Consider the following 21790-nt stretch of genomic DNA (forward strand, 5'->3'; position numbering starts at 1 on the left):
ACAGAACTTTTCACATCCATCTGAGAAGGCACATTGGACCTTACTTTCAATAGCTAGTTCTTAATGCTGCACTGGGATGCGTGGGCTAAGATTGCTGTGCTCGAGCCCTTCATCACTAATAGCCTTTGGGGAAGGAAACCTGTCATCCTTCCCCAGTCACAGCCTATGTGACTCCAGTACCACACCCTGCAGTTGACTCATAACGAACCTTGTGAAGTGGTTTCAAAACATTGCTCATCACCACCTTCTCAGGATAAGCTGAAATAGATAACAACGTCAGCTTGCCAGTGACACCCACATCCTAAGAATGAATAGTACAATCTTTTGAAAGCATTCTTGATCACAGCTGGGGATGGTGTGACATCAGTCAGTGAAGTGGGGAGAGGAGAAGAGGAAGAGTGAGACAAAGACAGAGATATTGTACAGTTTGGAGGTGTGGAGAGGGAGTCATGCACCATGCACAAACCTGTGTCCCTGTCTAGAATTAATAGTGACATTATTACCAAAGGTTTGGAAAGAGATTGCAACCATAACTTGGGCACCCTCATCTGAGAAGTCAGTTTTCTGTAGGTACACTGACCGCAATCAGCTCTCTACCGCTGGTTTGAGGTTTTTGAGGCTGGTTTGAGCATCCAATCATATATCAGCTCCATCACTGAAATTGCCTCTATAATATCACTCAATTCTACTCCTGCCTCACCTCTTCTGATGCTAAATAAAAACTGAAAGAACTGCAGATGCTGTAAATCAGAAACAAAAACCAAAGTTGCTGGAAAATCTCAGCAGGGCTGGCAGCAACTGTGAAGAGTTCTGAGGAAGGGTCACCAGACCCAAAACATTTACTCTGATTTCTCCTCATAGATACTGCCAGAACTGCTGAGCTTTTCCAACATTTTCTGTTTTTACTCCAACTCTCTCAACCCTTCCACCATCTCTAACTGATCAGACTCCTTATTGAGAGTGTGGTGCTGGAAAAGCACAGCCAGTCAGGCAGCATCCGAGGAGCAGGGGAATCGACGTTTGGGCATAAGCCATTTCAGCACCACACTCTCGATTCTGATCTCCAGCATCTGCAGTCCTCACTTTCTCCTGATCAGACTTCTTCTCCAATATCCAGTATTAGATGACAACGCCAGGAGCAGAAATCACAGGCCCCAGTGCTGATCTTAATTTGGGCCCCAATCCCTGAACTGAGCGCAGTGTTCCCAGGCACCCCCCCCACCCAAGAACAGTGGGTTCCCTAAAACCTAACCCCCAGTCATTGAGCCCTGATGTACCTTCCAGTGCTGCACCTGTTGGATGACCAGAAATTTCCTTCACAGAGTCATAGAGATGTACTGCAAGGAAACAGACCCTTCAGTCTATCTCATTCATGCTGACCAGATATCCTAAACTGATCTAGTCCCATTTGCCATCACTTGGCCCATATCCCTCCAAACCCTTCCTATTCATATACCCATCCAGATGCCTTTTAAATGTTGTAATTGTACCACCCTCCACCACTTCCTCTGGCAGCTCATTCCATACACACACCACCCTCTACATGAAAACGTTACCCCTTTGGTCCCTTTTAAATCTTTCCCCTCTCACCCTCAACCAACTAACTATTGGGAACCAAAGATATCGCCTCCAGTCCCCAATACCATTTCTATCCCTCTCCCTGAAACCATCTGACGCTGGTCATCATTTTTGAGGCTGGTTTGAGCATCCAATCATATATCAGCCCCATCACTGAAATTGCCTCTACAATATCACTCAATTCTACTCCTGCCTCACCTCTTCTGATGCTAAAATCTTCTTTCTTATGACTAAATATGTCCATTCCAACACATTCTTGACTGGTTTGCTATTTTAAACCCTCCAAAAGCTTAATGTCATCCAAAAAGCACTGTTACTTGTACTTTAACTCACGCTGAGTTTTGTCCACCCCTCACTCCCATTGTCTACAACCTGCATTAGTCCCCGGTGTAGTAAGGCCTTAATTGTAACGTTCTCAATCTTGTTTTCAGATCGCTCTATGGCATTATCTGTTACTTTCTCTTTAACCTCCTCTAACCCCACAACTCTGTAAGACCTCTACTGCCTTCCAGTTCTGACCTCAGAATGAGCATCCCTCATTTGAATGTTCCTACCATTACTATTCATGCCTTCAGCTCCTGAGACCCGACAATTTGAAATTCCCTTCCTAATCCTCTCTCCCTCTCTTTCTCTTTCTCTAATTTTAAGATGATTTATAAATACCTCTCTAAGATAGTGATGTATCTTAATTTGTGATCCAAAATCAAATTCTAGTTGATAATTGCTCCTGTAAAGTGGCTTGGGATATTCTATTGTATAAGAGGTGCTATAGCAATTCAGTGTTATTGTTGAATAAAAATCATGCTCGGATCAGGAGTTATTTAATTCACAGATTACAGAGATCTAATTTATAGATTGCTGCACACTGCAGTTTACACACCCACAGCAATACAGCGTAAACAAAAAGATCAGGAACATGAAAGAAATAACAACTCACAAAACTCATTAACAATCAATATTCCCCAAAGGGGAAACTGACAAGGAATTAGCAATATGTCCACTAAACGCTTGTAACTAGGAACACTGTGTGCCTGGGTTACAGACTCATATATAAACTTCACACTCCAAACACAGGTTCTCTATAACCAGTCTGAATGGTAACTGAGTTGGCTGTAATTCAGTACAAATCAGATTGAGCTCAGATTGCATGATGGGAATGGAGTGGAGGGAACTGCTCCTTGAATATTTAGCACCTGTGGAAGCTTTGCTGCACAATTTAACCCTTACATTACAACAGTAATTCCACATTAAAGTGCCCTTCATTGTTTCTGAAGCACTTTCACAGAAACCCTAAAGTGTGGAAGTAGGCCATTTGGCCCATCAAGTCCACACCAACCCTCCAAAAAGTATCCCACCCAGATCCAGCCCCTATCACCCTACATTTCCCATGGCCAGTCTACCCTAACTTGCACATTTTGGACCGTGGGAGGAAACCAGAGCACCCGGAGGAAATCCATGCAGACATGGGGAGAATGTGCAAACTCCACACAGATAGTCACCCGAGGGTGGAATTGAACCCAAGTCCCTGTGCTGAGGCAGCAGTGCTAACCACTGAGTCACCATGCCACCCACTAATCTGTGCTAATGTTGTGAAAGGTGCTATAAAATTGCAAGTAATTTATTTTCTTTATACTTGGGAGTGAATGGAGAAAGATAGTCTTTTTAATTTCATAGAGATCGAATGAGGACAGATGGACTATGAAATTCCACAGGGTTTGAAAAGTGAGATCTGTGACACTGAAATTAATTTACCTAGTCTTAGCCAAACAAATTCGATACAGGCCTTCAATTATCTTTTCACATGTTTAATGATACCTATTTTTATGTCTGTCACAATACATATTGGTTTTGTTCATTCTTTTGCAGAAATCAAGCCCGTGTCAGGGCCTTTTAAAGAGTTCACTGCACAAATAGATTTTTTTTTAATTAAGCTGAAAATCCCAAGGATATACATGAATGATGTTGTCTACTTATCAGTTCATCAGGTTAAGATTGGATAGCATGTATTGAGCAGATTGTGTATTCATTTGTCATATCTGAAAGGCAATGCTGTGCCTATTCCTGTAAGTTTTTCACCTTCTTTGATTTCGTTCCCTCTGCTCCAGTTTCTCTGCCAATCACCCACCGGTCAGAGTGTTGTGTGTAGAGGAGACCACTACATCGGGAAGATAGGACACCAACTCACAGAATGTTTCTGGGACACCTCATTGCCCTGTGGTCAACCACTTCAACTCCCCCTCCCACTCCGTCAAATCCTAGCCACCTGCTGCCTGGAAGGAGGATGCTTCATCTTCTGCCTTGGGATCCTCCAACCACATGGCATCAATGACAATTTTACCAATTTCCTCATCTCCCCTCCCCCCACCTCATCCCAGATTCAACTCTCCAACTCTGCACCACCCTCTTGAACTGTCCCACCTATCCACTCCACCCTCCATTCCAACCTATCACCATCACCCCCACCTTCATCACCCTATTGCATTCCGAGCTTCCTTCCCTCCAGTCCCACCCCTACCCTCCTATTTATCTCTCAGCCCCCTTCCCCCCCTCACATTCCTGATGAAGGGCTTATGCCCAAAACGTTGATTCTCCTGCTCCTCGGATGCTGCCTGACCTGCTGTGCTTTTCCAGCATCATACTTTTCGACTCAGTGGAGAACAGACCTAACAACCCAAGACTGGACAAGATGAGGTGCTGTGTAGCAGAATTATAGTCCAGGATAATCATGGACCTGGCATATCCCCCACTCAACCTATACAATCAACAGAGGGGACAGTGGAGAATGTCGGAAGGCATGCCAGGAACAGAACCAGGCAAACCTGAAGATGAGGTATTCACCTGGTGAAGGCACAAACCAAGACTACTTTTGCATGCCAAACAGCACAAGCAGCAAGTGATAGACACAGCTAAGCAATCCCACACCCACTGGATCAGGTCTATGCTCTGCAGTCCTGCCACATCCTGTCATGAATGGTGATGGACGATAAAACAAATCACTGGAAGAGGAGACTCCACAAATATCCCCATCCTCGATGATGGAAGAGCCCAATGCATCAGTGCATTCGGAGGGTCAGTGTAGACTTGTTGGGCCGTAGGGCCTGTTTTCACACTGTAGGATTCTATGACTCAATGATTTTATGATAAGGCTCAAGCTTTTGCAGCAATATTCAGCCAGAAGTGCTGAATGGATAATCCATCTTGGCCTCCTCCAGTGGTCCCCAGCATCACAGATACCAATCTTCAGCCAATTTGATTCACTCCACGTGATATTAAGAAACAGTCAGGGATACCGGATACTGTAAAGGCTATGGGCCCTGACAATATTCTGGCAATAGTACAGTAGACCTGTGTTCCAGAACTTGCCGCTCCCCTAGCCAAGCTGTTCCAGGACAGTTACAACACTGGCATCTACCTGACAATGTGGAAAATTGCCCAGGTATGTCCTGTACATAAAAAGCAGGGCAAATCCAACCTGGTCAATTACCACCCCATCAGTCTTCTCTCAATCATCAATAAAGTGATGGAAAGTGTCATCAACAGGGCTATCAAGCAGCACCTGCTCAGCAATAACCTGCTCAGTGACGCCCAGTTTGGGTTCCACCAGGGCCACTCAGCTCCCGATCTCATTACAGCCTTGGGTCAAACATGAACAAAGAGCTGTATTCCAGAGGGTAGGGGAGAGGGACAGCCTTGACATCAAGGCTGCATTCGACCAAGTGTGGCATCAAAGAGCCTTAGCAAAAACTGGGACCAATGGGTATCAGTGGGCAAAATCCCGACTGTCTGGAATCATACCTGACACATAGGAAGATGGTGGTGGTTGTTGGATGTTAGTCATGTCCGCTCCAGGACATCTCTGCAGGAGTTCCTCAGGGTAGTGTCCTAGACCCAACCACCTTCAGTTGCTTCATCAATGACCTTACCTCCGTCATAAGGTCAGAAGTGGGGATGCTTGCTGATGGTTGCACAATGTTCAGCACCATTTGTGACTCCTGAGACATTGAAGAAATGCAACAATATCTGGACAATATCCAAGCTTGGGCTGACAAGTGGCAAGTAACATTCACACCACACAAATGCCTGATTCACATTGTAACCTGATCCCCATGGCATTCTGGATCAGTGGTGCTGGAAGAGCACAGCAGTTCAGGCAGCATCCAAGGACCAGTAAAATCGACGTTTCGAGCAAAAGCCCTTCATCAGGAATAAAGGCAGAGAGCCTGAAGCGTGGAGAGATAAACTAGAGGAGGGTGGGGGTGGGGAGAAAGTAGCATAGAGTTGAAGAGCTTCAGGGCAGAGGAAATGACCTGGGAGTTGCAGTGGGAGAGGGACTCCCTGAGATTCTTGTAGAGAGAGGAGGAAAACTTCTTCAAGGCAGGCATCCTTGTAAGAGGATTCACAGTAGGGTTAAAATCAACTAGGTAAAATAAAATGACTGCAGAAACATCGATTTTACTGTTCCTCGGATGCTGCCTGAACTGCTATGCTCTTCCAGCACCATTGATCCAGAATCTGGTTTCCAGCATCTGCAGTCATTTTTTTTTACCTCGTTGATTTTAACCCTACTGTGAATCCTCTTGCAAGGATGCCTGCCTTGAAGAAGTTTTCCTGCTCTCTCTACAAGAATCTCAGGGAGTCCCTCTCCCACTGCAACTCCCAGGTCATTTCCTCTGCCCTGAAGCTCTTCAACCATGTCCTGAAACAAGCTCGCACCTATTGTACTCTATGCTACTTTCTCCCCACCCCCACCCTCCTCCAGCTTATCTCTCCATGCTTCAGGCTCTCTGCCTTTATTCCTGATCATGATTTGGAGATGCCGGTGTTGGACTGGGATGTACAAAGTTAAAAATCACACAACACCAGGTTATAGTCCAACAGGTTTATTTGGAAGCACTAGCTTTCGGAGCGACGCTCCTTCATCAGGTGATTGTTTGAAGGAGCAACGCTCAGAAAGCTAGTGCTTCCAATTAAACCTGTTGGACTATAACCTGGTGTTGTGTGATTTTTAACTTTATTCCTGATGAAGGGCTTTTGCCCGAAACGTCGATTTTACTGATCCCTATGGCAGGCATTGTTAGAACCAGCAGTAATTGAAGTTCAGACTGAAGAGTATTTGAAACCAAGGATATATACTGATGCAGCTCTTGTTAGCAACAAGATGTTGATTGGTCTGTAGACTAGTGACAGTTAATAATGACAGAGACCGTTCACTTGGTAACAACTGTGTGATTGGCTCAGGTGGTTGAGTAGCTAGGACCTAAGCTGCGTGTTCTCTGCAGTGAAAAATACATTTTAAATCTGAAAGAAAATAAATTTCCTTTCCTGCAGCAGTTATTGTAAGCTGTGATTTTTGATCCAGGTGAATCAGTTACTCTGTATTTCTTACAAACCAATGAAACCTTCCAGGGAAAGACATCTGAATAACAAGGGGTCAGGTCAGCCATAGAAGTATCATTTCAACATTGGAACCGGGAAGCAAAGACACAATTAATTTCTAGTTTTTCTACCTCCAACAATGAACTATTTTCCCTTTTTGTATGTGTTGGAGTTTTAGGTTGTAGTGTTTTATGTCAATGGATTATATCTGTTTACCTGTAACTATCGCTTAGTTACATGAAATGAATAATAATTCTTGTTCACTATAGAAACCGGGTCCATGCTTTCTATAACCTGGGCTTGAGTTGGGTAAATTGGGAACTGCATGTACTTTAAACCAAACTTCAATATTTTATAGAACACTGGGAATAGCAGAGCTCGATATAAGGTGCACTACTCCAGTGGGGGGTTGTAACACTAAATATGAAGTTTTACAAAAAAAGCATCTTCCATTTAATATGGAGATGGAAAGGAATTTATTGTCTGAGGGCCCTGAGTCTGTGGAATTCGCAGAGAGCAGCAGAGACTAGTTAAATGAGGAAGTACATTGAAGGCTGAGTTAGACAGATATGGGGGCCTCCGGTTTATGAACACTCCTACTGACAAACCGCAATCCCATACAGAAGTGTATTAATTTTAAAGATCCGATGTACAAACTTTTCCTCATACATGTTCTATATTGTCTTGCGTTATGCATACAAATTGACTTGCAAACAGGCTCAGGAACGTATTTGCCAGCATTTGATTGATATGGGATCAGGCAGGAAAGTGAAATTAAGGTCACATTCGGATGAGCGATGATCCTATTGAAGGGTGGAGCAAGCTCGATGGGCTGAATGGCCTACTCCTGTTCCAATTTCTTATCATCTTACACACAGATGACACTCTGCGATTCAAGTAACATTGCAATACACACAAACACGCATACCGATCGATGAACATTGTCACGCATACACACGTATATCTATATAAAGAGAAAGCATTACAAAAATATCTAATTTATCTGTAAATTTCTCCATCAAATTGTGAACTTGCGATTCAGAATTAAACAGTTAATTTTCAATCTCGGGAGAGAATAAATCAGCAGTTCCTGATTCTGTCACATTTGGTATAACCCGGGATGGACGCCAGGAGCGTGACAGGGGGTCAGATTTTCAAATCGTTTTTCGCTTCCTGACACTCTCTCTTAATTTGTTACAAATTTACAATCAGACAGTCAGCTAGTGCTCACTATTCTCATCTTAATAGTGGAATATTGCCTTTCTCTCTGCTTTTGTAGCTCAATCTTATTTGTATTGACTTTTCCCTCTGATGCTTCAGAGTTCTCGTAATCTTTAAAGGCTGAGATTCAATGTGGGGTTACTTTTTGAAGTGGTTGGTCTGTTGAATTCAGCATTGTTTCTCCAGCAGAATGCACATAGAGTCATAGAGTTGTGCAGCATGGAAACAGACCCTTCGGTCCAACCCGTCCACGCCGACCAGATATCCCAACCCAATCCAGTCCCACCTGCCAGCACCCGGCCCATATCCCTCCAAACCCTTCCTATACTTAAAAAAAGTTTCAGAAGAGAGAAGCTGGGTGAGGTGACTTAAATATTAATCTTTAATTTAATTGCAAACTCGCTCCTTGGCTAAGAACCTGGCTACACGTCTCCAAAAGTGAAATGTGCATGAGCAGTTTACTGTCATTCCCAGCAAGCATCAGTCAGAATATGAGCCTCATCTCGTCCCCTCCATAACACAGCCTACGCCCCACACACCTGAATGTAGATACACTTATGGAAACAATACCTGCAAACATTTACAAGCAAATGCTTGCATATGTACCAAGACAAACACACATATGAACACACACAGGCACACACGTGCACATACACATATACAAACATGTGTGTAGAAACAAATACATACCAAGGCACATATGCACACACATGTAAATGCATACAGGGATACAAATGAACACACATGCATGCACATATGAACATACAGACACACATTAAACGAGGAAATGCATACATATGTACTGAGAGAAATGCACACACACAAACACATTTAAAAAAGCGTGCTCAAACGTATACATGAACTCACATATACCTACAAATCTACTTCAGCCACAGTCGCAATATCAAATATCTTGATCAATTTGCAATGACAAACAGGATTTATCTGGTCAAGTGACATGTTTTTATTGAAATTTATAAGCACTTGGTTATAGTCTAAGATTCCATTAACAAATCATAGACTCCACCTTCAATCCTTTGCTTTTTCCACTTTTGGAGAGACTTATGTGGTTTTACAAGAAGTTAGCAAAGCTCGTTCCATAAACAATATTTAAGAGAAAGTAAATCAAAGCTTGATGAACAGAGAATTCCTGCTTTGTTCTTTGAAAAGGAAACTGACCCAGGTGTCAGAAGGGAGTCTGCAAGGAACAAGTCAATAATTAGGACTATTCTACCTCAAAATACATTTCTTACAAGATATACAAGACACAAAATGGGACTTAGAGAATAATCTCAGAGCAATTTCTCTCCTATATTTCATCTCATGGTCCAAGGGACATATTCATGAGATATGATATAAATTACTGGCATTAGGATAACAGGAAAGAAAGACAATTGCAGCCACTGCACTGGGCTCAACTAAAATGTCTTCTGATCAGTTAGCTCATTGCTGCATGTGAGATCTTGCTGACCACAAATTGACTTCTTCATTTCTGACATTTTACAACAGTGACTACACTTCACAGGTGTCTGATTGATTGTAAAGCATGTTGGCAAATTCTGAGAAATGACAGAAATGCAAGTTTTTTTTACAATTACACAACTATACAATTGATATATAACACTGAATCATCAAACTGAAATTTATGGAGAACATGTATATTATAAATATATATTAAAAATACCATACAGTTTCACTTTCATAACATGTATTCATTACAAATAAAGCCGTTAGTTATACATTTTCAGTTAGTTATGTCAGCCAGCACTCTTTGATTGGACCAGGTTAACAGCCCCAATCAGAAACATAGAATCCCTACAGTGTGGAAACAGGCCCTTCGGCCCAACAAGGCCACACTGACTCTCCGAAGAGTAACCCACCCAGATGCATTCCTCTACCCTATTATCTTATATTTAGCCCTGACTAATGCACCTAACCTACACATCCCTGAACTCAATGGGCAATTTATCATGGCCAATTCACCTGACCTGCACATCTTTGGGCTGTGGGAGGAAACCAGAGCACCTGGAGGAAACCCAAGCAGACACGGGGAGAATGTACAAACTCCACACAGACAGTTGCCTGAGGTGCGAATCGAACACGGGTCCCTTGTGCTGTGAGGCTGCAGTGCTAACCACTGAGCCACCATGCCATCCCGGTATCAGGGAACTCATATTCTTTGAGGTTCACTTGGCTGACCTCATTGACAATCAGCACATTCTTCCCCCTTTCAGTGTAAGGACATAGGTTGTTCCGTTTTCTTGGAGTGCCTCCCAGGGCATTTTAGTACCGGGTCAGGTTCTCCAATACAGCAGTGCGTAACGTTTAGGAACTCACCAGGATTGTCTCGGTAGAATTTCACTCTCTTCTGGCAGCAAGGCGTTGAAGCAGCTACACCCTTCATGTCTGTCTCTGATTCTGAGAACTCGTCAATGCCCTGAGGGAGAGGGTGAACTGATGGGTTCCAGCAGCCTTTCTGACAGTTCCAAGGTACAGGGCACACTTTGCTCCCACACGGTTTAAGAATTTGTGGTTTTCATATGGTCTGCGTGCTTGTTCAGGAAGGTCATACTGACCCAAGCTTTATATGTCAATGGTCCTGACCTCACATTGACCATGCCTCTTACCCATGTAGGGCCATTTTCATGATTCTTACACCAAAATTTGTCCCCTGTATCAAACTGTCACTCTTGCTTGGCAGAGTCTTGTGTCCGGCATTGAGGTTCCTGATGCCATTTCACCCTTCCCCCATTCAGTCCAGGAAGATTAGACTTAACCTGGTGCAGCATCTTTTCCCATTAGCAACTCTGCTGTGCTATCCCTGTAGTTGCATGTGTGATGGTCCTTTCATCAAATATGAATTGGCACAGTTTGGTATCTAGCGAGGCTGTTTCTTCAAGCCTGCCTTCAAATGTGGACTGCTGTTTCTGCCAGGCTATTGGATGATGGATGGTATGGAGTTGTTGTTGTATGTTGAATCCCATTCAACTTTGGAAATACCCAAATCCCTGCCAGTAAACAATGGCCCATTATCTGTGACCAACACTTCAGGACTCTGTATTGAAAAAGATGAACAAGTGTTTGATGAATTGACTCTGTGCACATCCAACCTCTATGAGTGGACATCTACAATTACTAAGAACATTAAGTCTGTGAAAGGGCTTGCATAGTCAATGTGTAACCAATTCCAAGGTTTACGCGACCATTCCCATGGATGTAGGGAGCTGCTGGTGATAATTCTTGTACTTGTTGGCACTCTGGGTACTGCCCCACCAATCTTAGCTAGCAAACATTCATTCTCACCAACATCTGCATTTTGGAGATCCTTGGATCCCCTGGTTGAATTCAGCAAGTATTTGCCAGTGACCTTGACGTGGGACAATCACGCTTGCTTACCATAACAGTATGCAGTCCTTTACCATAAACTGGCCTCTCCAGGTCCAACACGGTTTCAGTTCTAGTTGTGATGGCCCTTTCATTTTCCCCATCACCACAGCTGTTTCAGTTTTGAGAGGACTGGATCTTTCTATGTCCAAAGTCTGATATTGTCAGCTGTGACTGGGACATTACAGACTCTTCCATTGGGGGTACCACCATTGGTGTATCTGCTCATGGGAGGTGGCTCAATGCATCCACATTCAGTACCTGGTCTCCCAGACAGTGTTCTAACTTATAATTTGTCTGGAAGTTTCACAGACTATACCCTTTCTCTGAGATAACTTATTTACTTAACTGCTCTGAGCAAACTTAATTTTCTTGGAGATACTATGCTTGCTTCTGGCCACAGTCAAGTCTCGTTCAAACTTGACAACATTCAGTTTTATACTAAATTCTTAAAACTTGCTCATCCTAGAATCTGCTAAAGTAATGGAAAAGCACAGCCAGTCAGGCAGCATCCGAAGAGCAGGAGAATTGACATTTTGGGCATTAGCCCTTCATCAGGCTGAAGTATTTTCCTGATGATGGGCTTACTGCCAAAACATCGATTCTTCTGCTCCTCAGATGCTGCCTGACCTGCTATGCTTTTCCAGCACCACACTCTTGATTCTGATCTCCAGCATCTGCAGTCCTCACTTTCTCCTTTACTAAGGTAATGGCTTGATATTTTCTGTCTTCAGTTGTCAACCCCCACAGTATAAACAAAAGCTTATTAACATACCAGGAGACACATATTGATTTAAAATTATGCTTCTGGAAAGACTAACCTAGCTAGTTTTTTAAACCCTTTACAAAAATAGACCAACACCACTCTTAAAGAAAGGTGTTAATATCTATAAGCTACATCTCTTTTATCACAATTCATATATTTCAGCCTTGTCTTTTGCACTGATTTGTTCCCATCATTAAGAATCAGGATATTTCTAGAGCATCCAACTGTTATTAGTTGTTTTAATTGTCTATCAACATTCATGATTGGATATGGCAGGACTTACAGAGCTTAGATCTGATCTGTTGGTTGTGGAATTGCTTAGTCCTGTTCATCACATGCTGCTTCCAATGTTTGGCATGCAAGTAGTCTTGTACTGTATCTTCACCAGGTTGATGTCTCATTTTTAGGTATGCCTGGCTGTGCCGCTGGCATGCCCTCCTGCACTCTTCATTGAACCAGGGTTGGTCACCCAACTTGATGATCATGGTAGAATGCGGGATATCCCAGGCCAAGAGGTTGTGATTGTAATTGAATACAGTTCAGCTGCTGATTGTCCACAGCCCCATAGAGCTGCCCAGTTTTGTGTCTCTAACCTGTAGTTCTATTTGATGTCTATCCGATTTCACATTTTGTTTTAATGGATGATGTTCTCAATGTGAAGTTGGGACTTCATTTCCACAAGGACTCACTCCTACCAATGGATGAATATATTTGAGACACCTGGATTTATGTGAACAAAGTCTCTTACATTCTTCCTCCTTGTTGGTTCTCTCACCACATGCTGCAGACCCTGTCTAGCACCAATGTCTTTTCTAAGTTAGTCAGCTCAGACAGTAGTGGTGTAGCCAGGTCAGTCTTGGTGATATATTTTGAAGTCCCCCAGCACTCAAAGCTGTTTTATCACAATACCATTAATTAACCTGATGGAGATCTAGGTATAATGGGATCCCTCTGGTCAATATTAATCAAATTTATATGACTACTTCATACTCTGTCTGGATGCTGAAGTATTTTTCTTGCTGCAGACTCTAAATATGGGAAGGAGTGTAGCTGTGGCAGTATGAATTGTAAATCAACACATTTCTGCTGCACCAACAGGTCACATGTTGAAGTTTAAAGCATAAACACAAATATTTGCCTGTGCTGAGTCTCTCTGTTAATATTTACTGATTTACATATCATTCTGGCACATCCATTCTTTATTAATGGAAGCATCCACACATTTTGACATGATTCATGCACAAAGCCTGATTTCCATATATCATAACAATCGTTATTGCCTATCTCCAATCTGCCATAGCCCCTTTGCTACTGAACCCCTTCAACCATACTTTTGTTATTTCCTGACTCAACCATTCAAATGCTCTTTAGATTGATCACCTATTTCCAACTCTCCATAAGCTTGACTCCTCCAGCCCTTCATTTCTCCCTATCTCTGTAATCTGTTCCAACGTTACACCCCTCCCTATCCCTATAACTTCCTCCAGTTCCTACACGCCCCCTTGTCTCTGTAACATGTCCAGCCCTTTTAGCCCTCCCAGAGCTTTGTGTTCTTTCAGTCTTTAATTGGTGGCCCAATCTTCAGCCCTTTAACTCTTGGGGGTGGCGGAGTTGGGGGTGGTGTAGTGGGCTAGGAATCCAGTGATCTAGACTTATGGACTGGGGACATTAGTTCAAATCTCTCCATGGACAGTTGATGGAATTTAAATTCAATTAATAAACCTGAAACATAAGGCTAGTCTCAATGATGAAGCTATCACCGATTGTTGGGGGGAGAAAATCTGGACCACTAATGTAATTTAGGGAAGGAAATCTGCTGACCTACGTGTGACTCCAAATCCAAAGCAATGTGTTTAACTCTTAATTGCCCTTTGAAATAGCTGAGCAAGCAATGAGATCAAAGACAAAAAGGGTTGGATAATAACTCCTGGCCTTTCCAGTGACATCCACATCCTGTGAAGAAATAAAGAAGAAACTAAACCCATTCTTCCTCTCTATTGCTCACTCCTTTAAGGTCCAGTTAAAAGTCTACATCTTTTAATTAAATATTCAGTTATTTGTCCTAATGTCACTTTATTAGTTCAGTGTCAATTTTTGTCTGAAGCACCCATATGACAATATCAAAAGGACTGTATAAATGGAGGTTAATCTTGTACAAATAATAAAAGACCTATAGATCCCAAGGATCACCAGCAGCAACAAGATGTTGCTTTTACTCAGAGGTAAAAGATATTCATTATTTCCCAGCATCAGTAAGACAAACAGAACACTCTGTCTAACACCTCAATACTGAGCTTGGCAGCAACAGTTACAAGGAAATGAATTGCTACACAAGTTGACCCGTCACAACTGAAAATCTACGATATATTTGACACAATGTATTCGTTCTGGTTGGAATGCTGACTGTGTTCCTGAGGTGTAGAAATAATTGCTGCAGTTTCTTAATAAAAAACAGCCCTGTTTTGTGTCCAGAAAGGAATGTTCAAAACTGAGAGTTTGGAAACGTGAGTGTTGGCAATATTCATGGTGAAGCTCTTTGCACAAACGTTTGCCTCCACAATGACTGTCAGAGGGTTATTCCACCATTGAGAGAGGGGCCTTCTAGCCAGACCTCCCCCTGTTCTCAGCTAATGCCCATACACATCCACTTCAAGCAGAGCTCACTGGGTAATGAGGAAGAAATCAATGTGAAAAGGTCTGGCCTAAGGCAAGGTGATGGGTCTAAGTGCAGAGCTCTCTGACAGAGTCTGAAAAAGCACCTGGGGGGAAATGGCCCATTGCAGTGCTATGGAGACCTATGGCTGGCAGCAGAATATTGGTTGATTTCCCATTCCTAGCCCAAGATGCCAAGGCTAATCCCAATATCTGATTGCAGCCAGGCTCAGCCCCGAGATCAAGGCCAGAGCCGCCTTATGCTGTGTGTGTGTTACAATAATTCAATTCACTCGGGAATATTCCGCAGACACAAGGGGAAGGGGGGAGAATGGAAACTGGTATGAACGGTAATACGCTGATAGCAAAGGAAAGAGTAGATATGAATGTAAAGTCACGAGTGGATTTCAAGGCTTTCTGTTGGCTCTCAGCTGGTAGCACGTTCCACTTTTAACCGGCCGGTTATAATACCGGCCATCAGTTCATTCTAGTCAAAAGATATCTGTTAACTGAGGGAACAGGGCCTGTGACGCCTCACAGTGCCATCTCGGGTTCATCCAACAGGTTCCTAACCTATTTCTCACAATTTGGAGGAAGGGGCATTTCAATGATAATTAAATTATAAAATCTATAACTGTGGACTTTTACTACATCTTTGCAATAAATCGCCTTTTATTGGTGAACGCACTTTTAGCAACATTGACAAATGTGTATTGCTTGTCATTCCAATGACAAACTGTTGCTGTTCACAGTAAGATATAATTTACCTCCAGCTTTTCAATGTTGTTCTTTAAGGAGTAGACAGAGTGTTCCAGCTCCAGCACCGTCCGCTCAGAATCCTCAGTGCCATCTTCCAAACTGTTTCTTGCGGCATCCCACGCATATTCCTCGGGGTTATTTTGGAAAGAGTCCAGTTCTTGCCCGTTCTCGCACCGGCTGAGTTTGCCGGTCAGTTCCCTGATGGTCTCCTGGTCATTGAGAATCTGCTGCTCCTGTTGAATGACCATCTGGCGCAGATGGTCCGCTGTGCTCCTCAACAGCAGGAGGTCTTCCCTGATCGATGGAGAAGGGCAATCCTGGGCTAAGGGCAGGCAGAGGAAGCGGCTGGTGGTGCCTATGTCTGAATCCGCGCCCAGGACGGACCCTTGACCGAGCTCGGAGCCCAGGGAGCCTTTGCCGGTCTCGGCTTGGAAAACAGTGGCTTTGCTCGCCGCGCTTGGACGAGGGCGATCCGCTTCAGCACCATGGACAGCTCCAGCGCCTCCTCCAGTGGCATCTGAGGCCCCCTCTTCATCACCAGCACCAGGGACAGCTCCCGGGGAACCCGGGGCGATGCTTGCAATGATGCAAATAATTGCACCGACAAAAGCAAGCATCCCTGCCCCGAGCAGGATGGTTAAATACTTCAGGGTGACCGTGTTTATCAAACAAAACAGGGAAAAACAATCGGTCAATAGAGGAGAAGGAGAAAGGTGCAGCTTGAGGGGAGTCTGAGGCAGAGATGAAACACTGACAGAGACAAGAAATGGAATGGCATTCCCTGGGAATCAGATGTCAATCACAGCGCCCGTAGACGTCATCGACTCCCCCAAGAGCGTCCCACATTCTTAAAAGGGAATTTTAAAAGCGTCTGCTTAAACGGGCAACACCCCTCCCACCGAATCACTTGATGGATCTACACTGTTTCAGCAAAAGGAATTGAAATGTAACTCTAAACAGCCCCTCATTTCCAAGACTATTTCAACTGCTCTGAAGAGGAAACGTGTAAGATGTTGAGGGATTTGATAGGATGGATACCAGAAGAATGTTTCCTCATTTTGAGACGATTGGAATTAGGGCACACACTGAATTAATGAGGTCTCCCTTTTCAGGCAGAGATGAGACCTTTCTTCCCTCTCTCCGGGGTCGTTAGTCTGTGGAATTCTCTTTCTCATAGAGCAGTGGAATCTAGGTCATTGAATTTATTGAGGTGCCGGTGTTGGACTGGAGTAGACAAAGTTAAAAATCACACAACACCAGGTTATAGTCCAACAGGTTTATTTGGAAGCACTAGCTTTCGGAGCGCTGCTCCTTCGTTGGGTAGCTAGAACGTGTGGTAGCTACACGACTAAAGAGCAGCCCCCAAAAAGCTTGTACTTCCAAATACACCTGTTGGACTATAACCTGGTGTTGTGTGATTTTTAACACTGAATTTGTTCAAAGCTGAGTCAGCTATAATCAAGGGGGTGGTGGTCAGAAAAGTGGAGTTGAAACCTTAATCAGACCATCCATGATCTTACTGAATGCTGGATCAAACGGCTTAATCCAACCCCAAGTCCCATGTTCCTAAATGCTTGAAGGAGCATAAACATGAGGGGCAGCACTGGACTGCAGCAGTTTCTCATCTTCTCAATTTAGGGTGGGTAATAAATGCTGGCTGATATTACCTGAATTAATTTTAAAACAAGGGAGAAAGGAACAGAAGGATTTGTCAATTTGGTGAGATAAGTGTGTAGCATGAAGCAAAAATCCTGATGCAGGCCATTTGGTTGAATGACCTGTACATGCGTATAATCTCTATGTAATTCTATGAAAGCCAAGGGGTGGAGGTGCAGGTTGACAAGGTCAGAAGTCAGACTTCACCTGATGAAGGAGCAGCACTCTAAAAGCTTGTGATTTCAAATTAACCTGTTGGACTATAATCTGGTGTTGCAGGACTTCTCACCTGGTCCTATGATGGTAACCGTTGTATTTCTCTCATTTACTGCATAAATGTACACACATGCAAATAGAGACAATCATTCAAACATACACTAACACCTTCACACACACACACACACACAAACACACACACAATCACATACACACACAAACATATCTTCATACACAGAGTCACACAAACTCAAACAGGCAAAAACGCATACACACACATTCATGCAAACACATGTTCTCACACAACAAATTGTGCTTTTGTAAAACTTTGTAAAATTAAGGAAAATACCCAAAGATTCTGTTTCATTTGATGTGGGTTTAATATTTATAATTTGCTACGGTCCTTCATTGATAATTAAAACTAGAAGATAAAATTCAGGCTTAGAAATAAAACACTCAACAAATAATACAGGAATGTCAATTATCAAAGTGCAGTTTGACTCAGTTCATTTATTTGCATAGCATAGACTCGGGGTGAGGATGCTAAGAATAGAGGTGTTGGGAGTGAAGTCATGCCTCTATCTTTGTTGGACCCCATGCAACCCAGTTTCTGACTAATTGGGACTCCAAGGTTGTACAATATGCCAGTTCCCTCAATCACAGCCAACCATTTCTAAACAGATGAAAATTAATAATAGAAGTGTAATGGAGATGGGGTGTACTGAAGGGTTTTGGGACTTTTTTTGAGAATCCATAGGCATGTAGCTGGCGGGAGAAACCTTTGTTCAAACGTGGTCTTAACATTGTGGTCTCACTGATGGATAAATCTTCAAATCAGAAATCCCAAATCTGTGTCACAACGATTTGGAATGTGTACGTTCAATCAAATGAAGAGTTGGGTCATTACAGTTTGCTTCAGTGGGTTGAAAGTAGATAGGAAAAGGGATAATAAGAAATAGGAGCAGGAGGAGGTCAATCAACCTTTTGAACCTGCTCCATCATTCAATGCGATAATAGCTGATAAGTCTCCTTCTGTATGATTTTCATGCACTATCTCCATATACCTGATGGTTTTAATGTACAGAAACATATCAATCTCAATCTTAAACATACTCAAAGCAATGAGAGTGGATCACTTGGGAGAACAAGCAAAACAGGCTCATGCATTTTGTTGAATTGCATAAGTCATATCCATCTCTAACCACAGAATTTATCAGAATGCCTGCAGTGTGTTCTCCAGTTAACCACCTTTGTGGTATTAGTACAGATCAAGACTCCACCAAGGCACTTTTCAAACAGACCTAGTACTCGCCTTTATTAATCAAGGCATAACTCTTAAAAGTATATGCTGGAACTGTACAAAACTTTGGTTAGACTACAGTCAGAGTGTTGTGTACGTTTCTGCAATTCACATTATAGGAGGATGTGATCACACTGGAAAGAGTGCAGAAGAGATTTACCAGATTGTTGCCTGGGCTGGAGAGCTTCAGTTATATAGAGAGATTGGATAGACTAGCGTTGTTTTCTATTGAGCAGAGGAAACTGACAGTGGGATTGGTTGCGATGTAGAAAATTAAGGGGCATATATAGGAAGGATTTCTTTTCCCTGAGTCATGATTTGGAGATGCCGGTGTTGGACTGGGGTGTACAAAGTTAAAAATCACACAACACCAGATTATAGTCCAACAGGTTTAATTGGAAGCACACTAGCTTTCGGAGCAATGCTCCTTCATCAGGTGATAGTGGAGGGCTCGATCGTAACACAGAATTTATAGCAAAAATTTGCAGTGTGATGTAACTGAAATTATACATTGAAGAAGTGATTGTCTGTTAAGCCTTTCATCTGTTAGAATACAGTGATCGTTTCACTTCTTTCATGTGTAAATCACAAAACCTTTTTTTTAAAGTTGCATTCTCGGGTTAGCTGTTAACAATGGTGATAGCTAGACAATATGTTGAAGGTGTTGAAGGTGCTGCAACTGACAGGGTACCCTTCATTGTTCAGTACTTCCCAGGGGCTGAAAAATTACGCCATGTTCTTCGTGACCTGCAACACATTATCAATGAGGATGAGCACCTCACCAAGACCTTCCCTACACCTCCACTACTTGCCTTTAAACAACCGCCAAACCTCAAACAGATCATTGTTTGTAGCAAACTGCCCGGCTCTCAGGACAACTCCATACAACCCTGTGACGGTGGACGCTGCAAGACGTGCCAGATTGTGGACATAGATACCACTATTACGCGTGGGAACACCTCCCGCCGTGTACATGGCAGGTACTCATGTGACTCAGCCAACATTGTCTATCTTATACGTTGCAGGCAGGGATGCCCGGAGGCATGGTACATTGGGGAAACTGAGCAAAGGCTACGACAACGGATGAATGGGCACCGCACAACAATCAACAGACAGGAGGGTTCCCTCCCAGTTGGAGAACACTTCAGTGGTCCAGGACATTCAGCCTCGGACCTTCAGGTGATCATCCTCCAAGGTGGACTTCGGGACAGGCAGCAGGGAAAAAAGTGACTGAGCAGAGGCTGATAGCTAAGTTCGGTACCCGTAGGGAGGGCCTCAACCGGGACCTTGGGTTCATGTCACATTACAGGTGATCACCATTGCACTACACACACACACTCTCACATACACACAGACACAGGTACACACAGACGCGCACACAGACACCCACATACACCCTTGTAGACACACACACTCCCATACTCACACATGCACCCCCTCATAGACTTAAGACACTCTGCACTCACTACACACACACACTTTCTCACACTCACAATCCCCACCCCAGACAGACAGACAGACACAGACAGACAAAGACCCACATGCACACATATACTTTGTGGGGTGAATTTGTACTTGCAGAGTTACATTGCACTTTGCTCAAAAATTGCATACATTCATGTAGAACTCTGAGCTCAAAAACTGCATGAATTTATGTAAAACTCTGTTATCTCACTTTTTAGATTAGAATCAATCTAAACATCAGGTCATAGACAGAGAACACAGGGGGCTAACACCTTCAACATATTGTCTAGCTATCACCATTGTTAACAGCTAACCCGAGAATGCAACTTTAAAAAAAAGGTTTTGTGATTTACACATGAAAGAAGTGAAACTATCACTGTATTCTAACAGATGAAAGGCTTAACAGACAATCACTTCTTCAATGTATAATTTCAGTTACAACACACTGCAAATTTTTGCTATAAATTCTGTGTTACGATCGAGCCCTCCACAATCACCTGATGAAGGAGCATTGCTCCGAAAGCTAGTGTGCTTCCAATTAAACCTGTTGGACTATAACCTGGTGTTGTGTGATTTTTATCTTTTCCCTCAGTGGAGAGCTCAGTGACTGAGGGCATTGATTTAAGGTAAGGGACGTAAGTTTAAAGAGGGTGTGAGGGCATTTTCTTTCATCCAGAAGTTGGTGGGAATCTGGAACTCACTGCACGTAAGGTTGGTACAAGGAAAATCCCTCATAACATCTGAGAGGTATTTAGATGCATACTTGACCTCTTCCTAGACCTTTCTGTTTCTATCTCAGGCGACCGAATCAACACGGACATCTACTACAAACCAACCGACTCCCACAGCTACCTGGACTACACCTCCTCCCATCCTGCCCCCTGTAAAAACGCCATCCCATTCTCCCAATTCCTTCGTCTCCGCCGCATCTGCTCCCAGGAGGACCAGTTCAAAATACGTACAACACAGATGGCCTCCTTCTTCAAGGACCGCAATTTCCCCCCCGACGTGGTCGACGGTGCCCTCCACCGCATCTCCTCCACTTCCCACTCCTCCGCCCTTGAGCCCCGCCCCTCCAACCGCCACCAGGACAGCACCCCACTGGTCCTCACCTACCACCCCACCAATCTCCATGTACAGCGCATCATCCGCCGTCACTTCCGCCACCTCCAAACAGACCCCAGCACCAAGGATATATTTCCCTCCCCTCCCCTATCAGCTTTCCGTAGAGACCACTCCCTCCGCGACTCCCTTGTCAGATCCACACCCCCCACCGACCCAACCTCCACTCCCGGCACCTTCCCTTGCAACCGCAGGAGGTGCAACACTTGCGCCCACACCTCCCCCCTCACTTCTCTCCAAGGCCCCAAAGGAAACTTCCATATCCGCCACAGATTCACCTGCACCTCCACCCACAT

At 43.6% G+C, this 21790-nt stretch overlaps 1 protein-coding gene across 1 annotated transcript in view; it reads right to left on the bottom strand.

Moving 5' to 3' along the window:
* Window positions 1-16514, bottom strand: part of LOC148141183 (neuronal pentraxin-2-like) — a 30428-nt gene extending 13914 nt beyond the window's left edge. The window contains 2 exon segments of the mRNA XM_043679458.2: window positions 15745-16466; window positions 16469-16514. Coding sequence (XP_043535393.2) covers window positions 15745-16466; window positions 16469-16514 — 768 coding nt within the window.
* Between the last annotated feature and the right edge of the window lie 5276 nt (window positions 16515-21790).

This window comes from Chiloscyllium plagiosum, unplaced genomic scaffold, assembly GCF_037043375.1.
Source record: "Chiloscyllium plagiosum isolate Xiang-an unplaced genomic scaffold, Cpla_swu_hap1 HiC_scaffold_33, whole genome shotgun sequence".
Taxonomy (NCBI): domain Eukaryota; kingdom Metazoa; phylum Chordata; class Chondrichthyes; order Orectolobiformes; family Hemiscylliidae; genus Chiloscyllium; species Chiloscyllium plagiosum.